This window comes from Sebastes umbrosus, chromosome 4 (genome assembly GCF_015220745.1).
Source record: "Sebastes umbrosus isolate fSebUmb1 chromosome 4, fSebUmb1.pri, whole genome shotgun sequence".
NCBI classification, from domain to species: Eukaryota; Metazoa; Chordata; class Actinopteri; order Perciformes; family Sebastidae; genus Sebastes; species Sebastes umbrosus.
This window is the reverse complement of record NC_051272.1, coordinates 29,777,803-29,793,574: the sequence shown is the minus strand read 5'-3', so window position 1 is coordinate 29,793,574 and position 15,772 is coordinate 29,777,803. Positions and strand designations below refer to the sequence as shown.

The following is a 15,772-nucleotide window of genomic DNA, read 5'->3' as shown; positions in this document are numbered from 1 at the left end:
TTTAACAACTGCAGTCAGTGTGCTGGGAATGGGCTCTGACCTACAGGGAAAACTGTGACTGCGATGTGAATTACAAATGCATGTTATCATACGGTATGTACGGTAAACAAATATTTATCCCAGATTACATAATATAAATACTTACAGTTAGATAAAAGCTACTACTTTTGTCAGTGTGCTCTGAGATGTAAGGGAACAGTCACAATCAGTAGATGACGCTGACTATGTTTACATGCACACTATTATTCCCAATATGAGAATACTCTGAACTTGATTCGGGTCATGTAAACAGCATATTCCGTTTAGGCCTTATTCCGAATGGAGCATTTTCCAATTACGACATGTAGGATATGCCGATATTATTCAGGTTGTAGGAGCATTCTTTAGACATGTATACAGTGCATTCGGAATATGCGCCTCAATTGGTGATTTTACGGCAGTTTGGAACACACGGCCAGCTCTGTGCGTCATACACAAACTAGCCGACAGTTTGCAGAGACGCATGCCCAAAAGAAAAGCCCACATTTCTGGTCAGAAGGAGAAACACGCGTACTTTTGAACATTTTGAAACACTTGGATATCAACAGGTTTTTGTAAATAAGCAAATATCACAACGCCGACCTTTTCAGGGAGGTGGTTGAAGGAATGAAAGAGGGAGGCTGTGTTCACACGGGCAAAGTTCGCCACCGGTTACGTTAATCGGAGTACGCACGGCTGCATGTAAACGGGAACATTAGTGGATTATTTATTTTCATTAGCCATGTAAACAGCTTAGTAGGAATATTGTCTTTTATGGAATACGGGCAGAAACTGGAATATTATGTGCATGTAAAAGGTCAGTAAGAGCACCTGTCAGATATTCAGCTTTGATTTTGTCATGCAATTTTCACGCACGCACGCACGCACGCACGCACGCACGCACACACACACACACACACACACACACACACACACACACACACACACACACACACACACACACACAGCCACAAACACTTCTTCATCTTCTTCCTCAGGGTACAATTACCTCATCATCCAGTCAGATTAATTAGCACAGCAGTACCTCATTAAAAGTCATTATTTAGATAGAATGTCCATTGACCTTCCTCACAACGCAACTGGCTACTTTTCTTTGTTCCCTTCTCCCTGCGTGTGTGTGTGTGTGTGTGTGTGTGTGTGTGTAGAAATAATGTCCATGTCAGTTTATTGGGACTGTTTACACCTGTAGCTTAATACTGGGTGAGTGGCAATTTAAGGCAGGAGCTAACAAGGCTAAATGTTTTACCATCTATGGCAAACAGCAGAGAATAAGTAAAGGGGATAAATAACAAAATATATTAAACTTCAAGCTTGTTCTCAAAAAGATACGCATGACAAAGAAAGAAGATGTCTCATATCGGTCGACATCTACAGTGCTATAAACGCTAATAGCACTGTAGGTGTCGATCAATATGAGACATTTTCTTTGTCTTTTAGCATTCCAATGTTCTTTTTTATGTCTCTACACAGTGGAGACAAAGAAATAACAAGAAGCCATGGCAGACATAATGACTGCCAAAGTAAAATGCAAACGCGTTGCTTGATAAACGTTTGTATTTGTACGTCTTGTAGCGATTTTATATAAACAGATCAGTTTAAAAAAATGGATGTATGGACTTCATTCTCGCTCTGCCAAAGAACAGTAAGAGGATCCAGCTTTAAGAATCTTATCACTCATATCACATCACAACACTGTCAAAAACATATCTAAACAACAGGGACTGGGCCTGTCTGGGCCTGTTCATAAACAACTTTATAAAACACTTCAGAATCTGACCTGAAGTATGGATGGTCAGTAGCTCACCACTTGTCCCAAACATGTCTGGGACTTTTCACAAATTTAGTATTTTTTCCCTTTGGTAGCTGACCAAGCCCTGGCTTTCAGTGTTTTATACAACATGGTGCATGATGGAATAGGATCTGAGTATCAGCAAACATGGTCTTGCTGTGAGGTTGCATCAGTGTCCACTTGTTTGCTTTAGCAACTCAGAGTGAAGACGAGAGAAATAAAGAAAGAGGGTTGAGGAGAGAAAAGGGGAGTAAATAAATGACAAACAAATAGAGGGTGGAGCAGCGAAAGAGATGGCTGGTAGGCTTGTCACGATAGTCGGTGTTACTGGTGTTACACGGTGGTCGGACACACAACGATTACATTACCTACCCACTTAAATTACAGAGATAAAACCCATTTAGTTCAATTTGGCATATCAGCGCTGTGTAATCAATAGATAGTCAAACAACGGACACTACAATGTGAACGTGAATGCATCTTAAGGAGTCTCAGCTCAGAGTAGCAGGTGTCAGATTTCCACCACACGGTACGAGAGAGAGTTGACAGACCGAGAGATGGCAGAGGATTTGGTGTCGAAGCGAAAAGCAAACGCGCCTATTTGGCAATATTTCAGATTTAAACCCAATGCTATAAGGGAATCATAATGTTAATGAGGTAATCGCCGTGAGGAGGACGGAGCGGCCACAGCTGGTGTAAGCGGCGCAGCGGCGTCAGGTAGATCTCTGTGGCCCCGCAGCAAAAGCTGGACTTGAGAGGCCAGACACACAGCCACCTGACGGTAAAGACCAAAGTAAGTGCGCTACACATATTGACCGTCATCTTTTCGTGTAGAATATCCGGTATAATCGGTAACACCGGTGTTGTCACAAGTTTATTATCCGGTGGGAAAATTTCCTCACCCTCACATCCGTAATGGCTGGCTGCAGAGATGTCTCTGGGAGAGACAATGATATGTTCCCTGTAAAAGTTTATGGGACTTGTACAAGTCAGTTTATCAAATCCGAAAGATGTATGCTGAAAATGTCTGCTATCTAAGTGTTACTGAGAGTTCTGCATCTTGCAGTGGGCTTCCATCAGACATTATCATTGGGTGTGCCCCGTAGACTGTATATAAGAACTGGACGTAGTCAGCGTGACGTCACCCATTGGTTTGTGGACTGCCGTTTAGAAGCCTCAAGTTCTGCATTTTGGCCGTCGCCATCTTGGTATTTTGCAACCAGAAGTGACACGAGAGGGTGGAGCTAAGTACAACCGAATGCTGAGTAAGACATTTTTAGGCGATCAAAAAGGTTATAATTAACTTTCATGAACTGAAAACACACTGTGAAAAGGTTAAATTTCTAAGACAAAAACACGGTTAACTCCCAGACCGGACAACGCCGTGGTAGCGACCTGTCAATCAAAAGGTAGCAAAGCCCTAAAGCATCCCCTGCTTTATGGTCTATTTGACTCTAAATGGGACCATAATTTACTAAATGAACATCATGCTGTATTGAAGAAGACTTGAAACTAGCGATTGAGACCATAAACTCATGTTTACAATGTTTACTGAGGTAATAAATCAAGTGAGAAGTAGGCTCATTTTCTCATAAACTATTAGAAAGAATGCAAGTTGAAGGCACTTCCACATTGGCTTCACTTTTCAGAACCAGAGGTTGCCCACTGGTGCACCCGCCGTTCCAGTGTCAAGGTGTTACAGTAATTACATAAAAAAAATGAGACATGTCTTCCAACGATAATTCTCAGTGCGAGACATGAATAAAAACTAAGCCTAACTAAGTAGTTTTGTTGCCTAAACCTAACCAAGTCTATATTTTCCTAATCCTAACTAAGCAGTTTTATTTTGAAAAAACTGGAGCGGAAATTGACACGTGCGTTACTCATTGCTGGACATTGGAAAATGCACTAAAAATACATTGTTGAAAGTCGTGCTGAGTCACCAAAAAAAGGGAAATTTGTGTCTATGTACATGAATCAAATAAATATAATTTTGTGACTTTTTCATGAGATGCCGTGAGACTGTGTTGGCAATGGTGATTAAAAGCTGTTAATATAATCCACTTGAGCTTGTCTTCATATTTTTTTTGCTCCAGTTGTTATTCTGATAATTATCTGAGCTGCTTGTTGAACACCCTGCATTGTGTGTGTGTGTGTGTGTGTGTGTACGTGTGTTTGGGTTTGAGGGCAGTCCTGCAGGCACTGATGTTCTCAGGAAGCACAGTGGGACAAGTTGGAGACGAGTCAGAGAAGTCTGCATAAGTGTGGTGTCTCATGGATAGCACAGTGCCCAGGGCTCAGCATCACCTCTCCAATTAGGACAGTGAAGCAGGCACCCTGCTATATCCTACATACAGTAGCTGTAAGTTCCTGTTCCTCTGCAAAATGGATCATCCAAGAATTTTTGTAGAGTTTAGAGTTGGAAAACTTTCTATGTTTTTATTTCATGGCAAGTTTGAGTTGGATAACCCAGTGTCTGTCAAACTCATGAGTGACTCACAAGCAGATTTAATCATGTCACTAAATTCCTTACCACCCTACATAATGTTTATTTGGACAGTTATACACTGAAATAAGGAAAATATACCAACAGTTTTAACAGTTATGAATAGTTTTAGTGTATATTTTCTTTGAGGCGGTGTGTAAAATGTGTGAGAGCCAGAAAGAGTTTCCTCTTAATGAGCGTGCCAGGTTTTTTTTTTTTAAGTTTAACTCTATCGCATACCCAGGTCTCATCAAAGCACAACACACCGAGCAACGAAGCCGTGAGAGAGTGAAGGACGAGAGGTTGAAGTTAATCTCAGGTTAACATAATGAGGGAATAATGAGCTTACACCTCACAGCGATCTGTTTATCATGCCACCTCCTTGACGTTGTGGAGTCAAGGACTAATGTGCATTTACTCTCCAAGAACTGAGGCGCCGGACAATTTAGTTCACCTTACAAGCACCGCTGGAGGACTTTCATAGGTAATTCCTGTGTGGTATCACAAGCCACTACCGCAACCCCGACAAGGAAACCACAACAGAGTTACTCTATCATTTCCTCGATAGGGGTCATACACTTTGGGAGTTTGTATTTAATATGGTTCTTGGCGCGTGGCTTTAGTGATGGAGCCAGCCAGGACACAGTGCAGCTGATCGGGCTGCGGTTTGCCTCCAGCGGCTGGCAAAAACAAAGAGGCCTTCAACTGTGAGGAGAAAAGGGGAGAGAAACAGTGATTTCATTTTACCCTTCACATGGGAGAAAACTGCTGACTAACCAAAAATGGCACAATTCCAAATTAGAGTTTTAGCCATGCAGGGCAAACCCCGACAGGAAGCTAATCCCCTCCGTCACCTGAAAGGTGCCATCCCAGTGAGTACACAGAGTGTATGAAATTACAGGCTCCTGCAAGTGTTGTTAGAACAGTGTCCGACGTATTAATATACTGTAGCTACCAATACTGGAGCTTGACCTAAACAATCAATCATGCTCTCATTTATGGCTGCTAACCCCGATGAGAAAGAACATTACAGGAGTGAAGATTATGTCACTATAAAAATGTATGTTAAATATCATATAGCTAAATCCTGATTCACGACTATCCTGATTACTGTGGGTATCGAAACACAATATTAAAGCCATTACACACCCGCGGCGTTTATTTCTTGTGATTAATTCGCACGTATTTATATTTTTTTTGAACTGTTGTTTTTGTACTTTCACACAGAACGCAAATATTAAGTGGTATAAAAGCGACATATTTTTTTAACGGAACAAGGATGATTTTCTGAGCTTTTGCATCGAAAATAAAGGCATCAACCAAATACGTTGTGCGGTTTGGGTTGGCTATATTTATGAAACAACAACACAGAGGCCGAACCAGGACGGCAAACTTTATTAATCATTTCAACCTTGACAAATTTAATTTCATTGGTCCTTTCACAATAAAAGCCTTAGACATATAATATTTGCAGGAGAGTATTTTTGCCTTTTCGTGTCGTTCATTCGTCACGCCCCCCGTGTGTAACGGCCCTTTTAACGGGCACCGGAGCTAAATTATTAAAGGCTCTAGTATCGGTTTTGTTATCAGTACTTTTTAGCATTTCGGTGTAATTTATTATCACGCTGCAGCCTCTCTCCTGCTCTCTGTGTCGGGTGTGAGACTGATAAGAGTAGAATCAATAAAACCTTAACGATAGCCATCACACCATGCCAAAGAAATCTGAAGTGATAGGAATCACACAGCTCTTAGTCTATCAGATTAGTTAATGAAAACAAAATGAATCACTGAAATGTTTTGATAACTGATTAATCATTTAAGTAATTAAATAAGCAAAAATGCTACTTTTGTGCTGTGATAATTTTAAATGTAATATTTTGGGGATTTGGACTGTTGGTTGGACTGAACTAACTATTTGATGACACCAACCTGGGCTCTGGGAACATATTCCACTATTTTCTGACATTTCACTAGTTTCTATAGACACATGATTATTATTATTAATAATAATAATAAAAAATCAACAGATTCATTGTTAATGAAAATAATCAAGGTTGCAGCTCAAGTCATGTTTGCACAGTTAAATGTTTAACTTAAACTTAAAATATTGTCTAAACAAACCTGGTTTCTTCCAGCTTAAGTCAGTATCATGAAATCTTTCAAATACTATAACAGCATTATTTATACATAAATTGATACATATTGATATCAACTATATGAGAAAATGTATCATGATACTATTTTTTGGCCATATTAAACACAGCTCTGCCACAGTGAACAAGCTGAGGATGGTCTTTCATCGACTTAACAGGCACTCAGAAGGTATTGACTTCATGTTCAGTTAGCAGGCATCTGGCCGGCCTGATATATGGATGTCTTTATCGACACGTCACACACGAACACAGTCTGGTACCCACACACCAAAACAGATGCGCAACATGCCCTGAGACTCCCTCCTTCACACACACTTGAATATAGTACACACACATAACAGATGGATGCACATACCCTAACACCCAGTCTCGTCACACACACCTGTCGGGTTATATGGCGGAGATGGATGGTGATAGATGGTGTCTGTCTGTCAGGTCGTCTCTCCGGTGCTGGTCTAATGAGGCGACAAGCTGTCCTGACTGACACAACCAGTTCAGCAGGGTCAAAGACAAGTTCATGGATTGCTGACCCACATCCATAAATAACCACAAGGTATCGGAGCAAACCCTCAGAGAGAGGCTAAGACATTTTTTTCAATAGCACATTTTCTATTCTGTTTGATTTCCTTGACCGGGTGTGTCTGAAGAAAAGCATCTCCATTAAATCATTTTCTAATACAAGTAAAGGATATTTGGGCTGATGTCTCCCACTATTGAGCTGACTGCATGCAGACTAAATACAGATGTTTTCTTTTATTTTGGAACCTCAACTTAGGTTGAGTTTTCCTGCCCTATCAGGTGTAACAAAGCTAACAGAAGAGTGGACGGAGATGTCAATCAAGCACAGTCTGTACAAACCCACACTGTCCTACGGAGAGGTCTAATCAAGGGGCAACAGTGGGCGTACAGTCAGTGGTATGGAAGGGCTTTAAAAATCACTTGAAACTTTTGTTTCCAAAGTTTTTCGTTTCAGTCAAAGCTTATTTATTATGAAAAGTTCTCTAATCGGTGCGTTTATGTGCTTGTGGGAAGGTTAGTCATTTGAGATTTGAGAGTGGGCAGCAAAAAAATTGTTGAATGCACAAGCAATATGGACAAAAATCAGACCCTTACACATAAATTACCACAGTAGCCAGGGAGAAAAATAAGAAAATTAAACAAATGTAGGTAGATGACTAAGCTTTCTTGTGAAAGGGAGATAATAACGTCCAATGAGGTATGGAGGACAATACCAGGACACAAGCGGGTCTTTTTCATAGCAGACATTTTTACTTGTCATATTAGGAAAAGCACAGGTGTTAATAACATTAACGATGGCTCTGTTCTATTCAGATGTCCCAGTAAGCCCTGACAGTGTGGCAGTGAGCCAGCATGCACAATACCAGGACCCTGAAACTAAAAGAAACTTAGTATCATTCATTTTTGGTTTACTAGTGCAGTGCTTGTTCGTGTTCATTGCTCGTTGACTACAGTGAAAAGTGAACCGCCCTCACTGCTGCACAGAGCGCTCTTTGCTGGTTTATTCAAAGTTTATTAATATTGAGCGAATCCAAATTGCACCAAATTCGAAAAAGCACTCCCTTGGGTCCCCAGCAATACACCCGCCAAGTGTCAAGTAGATCGGATGAACGGTTCTCTAGATATGTGAAAGATACACAGACAGTGTTAGATGTATTATATTGTGCTCAACAAATACATATACGCACACTTTGGAGAATATTTGGAGAAGTACTCCTCACAGATACATAATTCATTTCAGGATATGAGAACAACAAACAGTCCTTGAAGGCAGCATGGTCGCATTAGCCGTCAGACAAAAAGGGAGAGTCACTCTTCAATCTTCTTGTTTTAATATCCACCAACATGCCACATGTATCATAAAGACACACCACCAGGCAAAATGATGACTGGGGAAAAAAAACAGCTTCTTACATCCAAAAGGTAATTACAAAACTTATCTTTGGTTTAAGAAAATGTTTTCACATTGCAGCTCTTCTGCGAGCTTCTGTGAAAACTTACAAGCTAAAGAATGATCTCCACAAATACTCCCTCTGAGGCATGATACATTATTACCATTTTTTTATTCATTCTGCCCAAGTAATCCAATATGCTCGACTGCTAATAAAGCATCTCTCGCCTACCTGACATCATTTGACTTGCTAATTAAACTTTGCTGTTATCAGGGGTTTAATTAAACACACTTGACGTTGAAAGTAAGCAGTTTTTCTGTGTGTTGTAGGATATGTAAATGAAATTGGTCGGGTCGCACAGTGTCTGTCTGTGTGGCTGTGTGTGTGCATGCTTGTGCTTGTTACACCTGATTTGTCCTGCTGCAGTGCTGCCTGAGTGTTGCAGATAAGAATGAGTGGCAGAGCCATCACATTCTGCACTGCACCATTCAGTAATTCAGAAACAAATGCAACAGACGTACATGCAAGACAGTGCAAAAGACTGCCCATTACAGCTTATTAGATACAACAGGAAACACAGACGGGGCACTCGTTTAGCCCAGATGTTCTTTACTTTGAATGCTGTAATAAGTCACATATTTATCTGAGAAAACATAAACACCTTTTCCTTCAAATTGATACACTGACTCGAGGGTCACACAACTCACTTATACTGTACAAGGGTGTAATGTGGGCAGTAGCGTACTCAGCCCAAGAAGCAGCCTCAAGACTGGGAAGTTAAAGAGGCCCTATTATGCTTATTTTCAGGTGCATACTTGTATTTTGGGTTTCTACTAGAACATGTTTACATATTTTAATGTTAAAAAGGCTTCATTTTTCTCATACCGGCTGTGCTGCAACACCTCTTTCACCCTACACCCTGTCTGAAACGCTCTGTTTGAGCTCCTTTACGGCACCGGCATATACAGACACAACACCTCTCTTTATCCTGTTAAAACCCACCTGCCCGTCAGCAACGAACCGGCCTGCCGATAAGGAAAAGTGGAAATAAACAGAGAAAGGTGGGGACACCTTGGATTAAGTTTAATGAAAAATTGTTTTGATTCTTTTGATTGGTGAACCAACAGACAAAAGGAATATAAATAGGAATGGACACATATTTGGACTTTATGACCGCTTCAAAGGTAAGCCACTTTTTCTTTGTCTCTCTTGTTTATTGCTGTACCGATAGTTGAAGCTTAGAAGCTTAATAACGGTGACATTCTAATTATTATTATGAATAACTTAGAAAGAAAGAGAAGGCACACAATGTTTCTCTATCTCACTCTTTCACACACAAAAGTGACGGGGCGGGTAATTGTCTCAGTCTTCAGTCCAAAAGTCAACATTAATTGAAAAAAGATCGATGTAATCATTTCCAAAATTGACAACATGTTACCATCCAACAAAACACTGTGCTTCGATCCATATTTGTTGGCCTGTCCAAAACAACATTTGTCGTCAAAAAACACCATGGGAGGCATGCACCTGACAGGGCAGTTCAGCAGCAATCAATAGCACCATATATCTGAATGAATTATTCTTTGGTGCTCATGGTTTCCGTAAAATGAACTGGACGATTGAATTATGTAGAATCTAATTGATTTAACGATGTGTAGCATGTCCATATTGACAAAAGTTACCTGCCGTTTAATTCAGACCTGTGTTTATTTGTCAAAACGTGTAGCCACACTAGGCGAGTAAGAAGGGCCTCTGTGTCTAAATGGGGCTCTGCTTTTAATTGTAGTTTTACGGTTTTGAGGGCATGCCAAACTAGCTGCTAGGCAGGTATTATGCAAATGTATTACTTGGTGACATCACCACATTACAGAAGAAAAGGCGGGACTTCAAGCAAGGTGTTTCAGGCAGTTCAGGAGCAGTGTTTCTGTGGGGGAGAGTAACTCCGTTGAGCATGGACTTTGGGCTTTGTAACTTTGCAGACCTTTTACATGCACAAATAACTATATGACACACTAAAGGAAAAGGAAAAAGCACAAAAGCATAATATGTCCTCTTTAAAGGGTTCAAGTTTGGGTGCAGTACTGGTAAAATGTGAGAGTTAGAAGTGAAATAATAAATTATTCAGCTTTCCCTTCAAGTTGTCTTTGAGTAAAGAGCACTGCGCCCTAAGCCGCAGTTATGTGTCTATGGATTCAGTCGTTTATTTAAAGGGTATACTCCAAATCAAATAAGTTGGCCCTCAATGAATTTTCAGCAGTAAGACAGCTTGAATGACTCAAGTTAGTTACCAGTGCTCAGAGCAGAGCAGCAGCGAGCTGTGGCTGTATAGAACAGTTATGGTGTGAATTTATGAGGCAATAAGTAGCTGGAAAATAGCGTCTGTGATCACTTGTTCCTGCCTGGGTAAATAAAAGCAGAGTGAAAGTTCATTTTGCAAACAGTACAGACAACAAATTAGTCACAGACTGCCATCCTTTAAACGATTCCTATCACACGTCCATTGTCTGCTGTGTCTAACCTCTCCCGAAAAGGTTATCAAGTGCAAATTGAAATTGCTTTCACCACTCCAGTGCCAACGGTTTTAAGGATGACCGCAGGGTCAACAGCAGCTATCAAGAGTTCCATCTCTTCCTCTGTTTATGGTCTGGTGAGCTCCCGCTGGCTTCAACAAACAGGGTGTTAAATAGCAATTGTGGCTCTTTGCTAGGTGACTCACAAAGTGGCATTGTGGGCAAGAGTTGAGAGCTTTGGTTGGTTAAATTTGAAAAATAATGTAAATGATAAACTGCATGCATACTTTACAAATAAAAAATACCTTAAGAGCTGAGATCAATTGTGTTAAGAGTAGTCAGGTTGTGCTTTACCCGCACCAACCAGTAGAGGAGGATGTTGTTCCACTCTATATTTGTTTTAAAATGAACTTCTGGTTTCTTAAATCACCTCAACTCATTCATATTTTAAATTAAAAAAATTCACAGGATACTAGATGAATGAAGAATTCCCTTTCCTTTACTCTGTTTCACCCAGTTCTTAGATTTTCTACTTTCACTTCTTCAAAGTTACTCCCCACTTTCATTGCACCAAGCCTGACACCTAGCCTGAGGTCACATTTGTCTTTGAACATAATCTCTCCCCTCGTCCCCCTATCGGCCTTCCAATCCCTGTATCATAAGGCCAGGACTGTTCATGTGGCACCCTGGGGCAGCCGCTGGAAGTCACTGCAAAGTCAGAACTTTGAGTCAACTCAGTGTAGAGACCTTTACAAAGACTCTGCGGATAAAAGCACACTGGCTCCAATTTGAATCTGTAAATCAGCAAAAACTTAATTTACTTTAATTTGTTGGATCATAAATATTACAGAGCTAAAGTAGAGTGTACCAACATGCGCACACACACACAAAAAAAAGCATTTCATTCACCCAGTCCTCAGACTCATTAATGATAATGAAGGTGACCTCGCCAGAAAATTAAACTCCAGTCTAATCATGTTGATTCTCTCCCAGCTTCCACTTAAATGAAAAGGCAACACTTAGAAATAAAAACAAATCTGCACTTTCAGTGTGTTCATGTCGCCTGATGCTTGTCCTATGGGTAATACCCATTGGGTAGTTTGTGTATGTGCGTCCTTAGAAAAGTATTGTAGATTTTATACCGTGGGCGAGAGGGAAAAAGTGGGTGTGCATAATTTACAACGTTAGACCAATTCAACGTGAACATCAACAACAAAAAAAGCTACGTATGGTAAAGGTACAGTATGTGAAGTGAGGTTTTATCCAAGCCTGAGATCGGTTCAAGTCAGACTTTGCGTGTGTTCACGTGCATGTCAGAATGCAATACATACTCGCACAAGAAGAAAAAACTTGTCATGATATCATTACTGACGTTCTTGCATTGCTAACAAGAAAATACATACAACACCTCACTGATACCAGGCTGTTCTCATACACCATTCAAAGCTATACCTACGAAAAAAGTAATGCAATGTAATTCATATATATCCCACAAAATCAATTTGTATGTAATCCATTCATATGGGTAGGTAGAAAAACATGGACTTACGGCCAGGAGACTGGTGTTCGTGCCCCGTGTGAAACCAGAAGTCAGCGTTGATTTATTTGTCAGGTAACTTCCGTAGTTACACAACTTCCTGAGTTATTTTATCCCAAACTATAATCTTTTCCTGAACTTAACTAAGTACTTTTTGTCAAGTAACTTCCGTACTTAAGTTACACCACTTCCGGAGTTATTTTAATCCAAACCATGATCTTTATCTAAACCAAACAAAAGTAGTTTTGCTGCCTAAAACTAACAAAGTTGTTTGCTGTGAAGATGGAAGTTTATTTTGAAAATGTAACGAGTAGAATTTGACACGCACAAAAAATGAGGAATAACGTTACATAAGATATCATATGAACAGATGTATGAAGATACGCTGCTGATACATGAGAGTACAATAACAACCCTGACTTGATGCAACACAACAGTTCTTTCCCAGGAGGTCTGCTCCTTTCTCCTCCTTTCAGCCATGCTACTATGGTTCCATCCGTACATTGTTCTCCATTTCCCTGCATGCATCAAAGACGGATCCAGCATTGTTTCCTAGCAACAATGGTAAACACCTCCACTTTTGTTGAGGAAAGCATTATGTAAACATACCATGGATGGAAACAACGGTAAACAAGAATGAAAGCGGACCAGCAGGCCAACAACCCATTGTGAAAAAGGCCTGAATATGATTCTCTTAAGCGTATTCAACTTGTGTCAAAGCATTTACGATCACTGCAACGATGCAAAGCCAGCTGTGTTTTGCAGAAAAGGGCTTGGTTGAACCCCACATGAATCAAAGCAGCATGCTAGATTTATTATTTGCACCCTCAGGGTGATATACAGAACAGAACTCCGCATTACTAAAATATGGAATACACCTACTGTAATACACATATGGAAAGAGATGCTTTTGAGATAAGGGAACCAGAGCAGGTGTAGGCTGGGGGAAATCAGCAACAACAGATAGTTACAGGTACGGGAATCAGCAGCATAACCATCAGTCGCAGAGACAAGTAATTCTCCATTTTTACCTTTTCATTCAATTTGTGTATTTTCCTCTGTGTGTGTGTGTGTGTGTGTGTGTGTCTTTAGGAAATGGAAAATGTGGTCAGTAAGTTGGGAACAGGTGTTGGCAGGCAGGCAACCAGATCATAGATGACCCGGGTATGGCACACGTCAGTCTCAGATGTCCCTTCTGAAAGGAGAAGTCAGGGGAAGGAGATGAGGTGGGAGCAGATGAAACAGCAACAGATGGACCAAAAGAGGAGAGAAAAAGAAGAACAGTGGAGGAAGGTGGGAAAAAAGAAAGGGCGGTGGAAGAAGAGAAAGATAAAGGGCAGAGAAGGGTGCTGGGTGGGTAGTCGGAGAAATGACAGGAAAGAGAGCTCGGCTTGAACGATCTTCAAAAATAGCTGGTAATCATGCCAACATGTATCTTGGGGAGAAGAAGCTGCTTTACATAGAGATGACCCTGATCTGTTGGAAAGACTTAGCGACGGAGGGAGGAGCGGACGGCTGGGACGAAAGGCTGTTCTGATCTATTCTTGTCCTGACCCCACCACCATCCCCCCCCATCGTACCCGGACGCGCTCTGTGAAACCGGACCTCAGTCAGGCCCGTCCTTCGGAGAGAGAGAGAGAGAGAGAGAGAGAGAGAGAGAGAGAGAGAGAGAGAGAGAGAGAGAGGCTTGATGTATGAGGGCGGTCATGCTGTGTTTTAGTAACCGGGCTCATAACGGACAAACTGTGGAGATTTGATCCCGAGCTTCATCACTTTGAATCATCTCTCTCTGTATCTGAGCCTGTTTAACATAGAGAGTACGTACACATGGCCTGCAGGCAGACTTAGTGTCCAATGTATTTGCAACATGTGTGCAAACACTGGGCACAGATAGATTACGAAAATCATCCACCACCAGTCGTCCTAAATGATTATATTCACCATGAAAAAAGTTGAAGCGTGGGCTCGTGGTGAGTAATACACCGGCTCTTCGCTGAGACAAGAGAAGCACAGATGCCAAAGATAAAGATGATCATTACTCTCACGTCCCAAACAAAACACGCAATCTCTCGCCTCTCGATCAAAGACGGCGACACAAACGGACACGCACATTCTGTTTTGCTTCATAAAGAAATATTTCCCTCCTTACAACATTAAATCAAACATCGATCATAATTTATGTCTTCAATAATAACACACTCTGCTCTACATGATCAGAGTATTACAAGACTCCCATCATTCAATTCCCCTCCGTGGGCTGTTATCTTGTAAAAATTGTACTTAGATTGAATTTCCGTCAGCCTATTTACAAAAGCAATCAACTCGAGCGTCTGTAAAAAAAAACATACAATTACCCATAAAAGACAGCGCCCTATAAAGAGTGACCCTGAAAATAATCTCCCTCTGCTCTCGCAGACACACACACACACACACACACAAACTATGCACAGTGGATGCTAATGCTTAATCTTAGCCCTCTCCATTCCATCTCCGATTCTCCCTCACACTGCACCGATGGCTCATCCACTTCCTCCTTACACACACACACACACACACACACACAGTTGTGCCCAGAATAGACACGTGTAATAGTACAGCAGCTAATACATCCAAAGGACTTTTGTGCTTTGCCTTGCACTTTCTTACATGTCTTAATATCTATGATGCAATTTCATCACCCTTTGGGCTTTAATATAGCCTGTGTACAGAGGCTTAAAGGAGCCTAAAGTAACCTTCCAATGAAGAATAAGGCAAGTGAATATCAGATTAGTGGTGAATTAGTGGCAGTCAGAGGTAAAGCGTTTTGAAAAGAGAGCAGCCAGTTGCCAGTTAAGCTTTTCCAATGGCCCCCTCTTTTGGCAAGAAGTAGGAGTTGAAGCGCTCGGCATCTAAACTGCTGACACAGAGAAGTGGCATGCTGGATATGCTGTTTACTACCTTGAAATTATGTGTAATTACTGTACATACATGACAGTGGTTATGTTATTGTGTCAGTTTTAATTTATGTTTGCTGTCAGTCAAGACGGTTTTGGAACACAAGCTGCTTGCTCACCTGAAAGTCGGTGCTGCTTGGTGCTCACTCGGTTGGTGTTCTGGACCACGCAGCAGAGGTGGAGCATGGCGAACATGGCGAGGATCATCACCACGCTCTGGAGCAGCAGGGTGAGCTCAAACTGCTTCCCTATCCTGCAAAGACGCAACCAAAACACCAATCACATTCCAGAGTTTAGATGGAGTTGATATAGGAGAGAACTTACAGAATACAATCTAAAAATAACACAAATTAATATTGTCTTTGCAATAAAAGTAAGGAAGGATAATAACAACAAGAAAACAAGGCATGTATTAC

At 41.0% G+C, this 15,772-nt stretch overlaps 1 protein-coding gene across 2 annotated transcripts in view; it reads right to left on the bottom strand.

Moving 5' to 3' along the window:
• The window catches only part of si:dkey-246g23.2 (solute carrier family 66 member 2), a 62,349-nt gene that overhangs the window by 41,081 nt on the left and 5,496 nt on the right, over positions 1-15,772 (bottom strand). For both annotated transcript variants that reach the window (XM_037768003.1, XM_037768002.1), the window contains exon 3: positions 15,476-15,609. In XM_037768003.1, the coding sequence (XP_037623931.1) occupies positions 15,476-15,609 (134 nt within the window). The remainder of the gene's footprint in view (positions 1-15,475; positions 15,610-15,772) is intronic.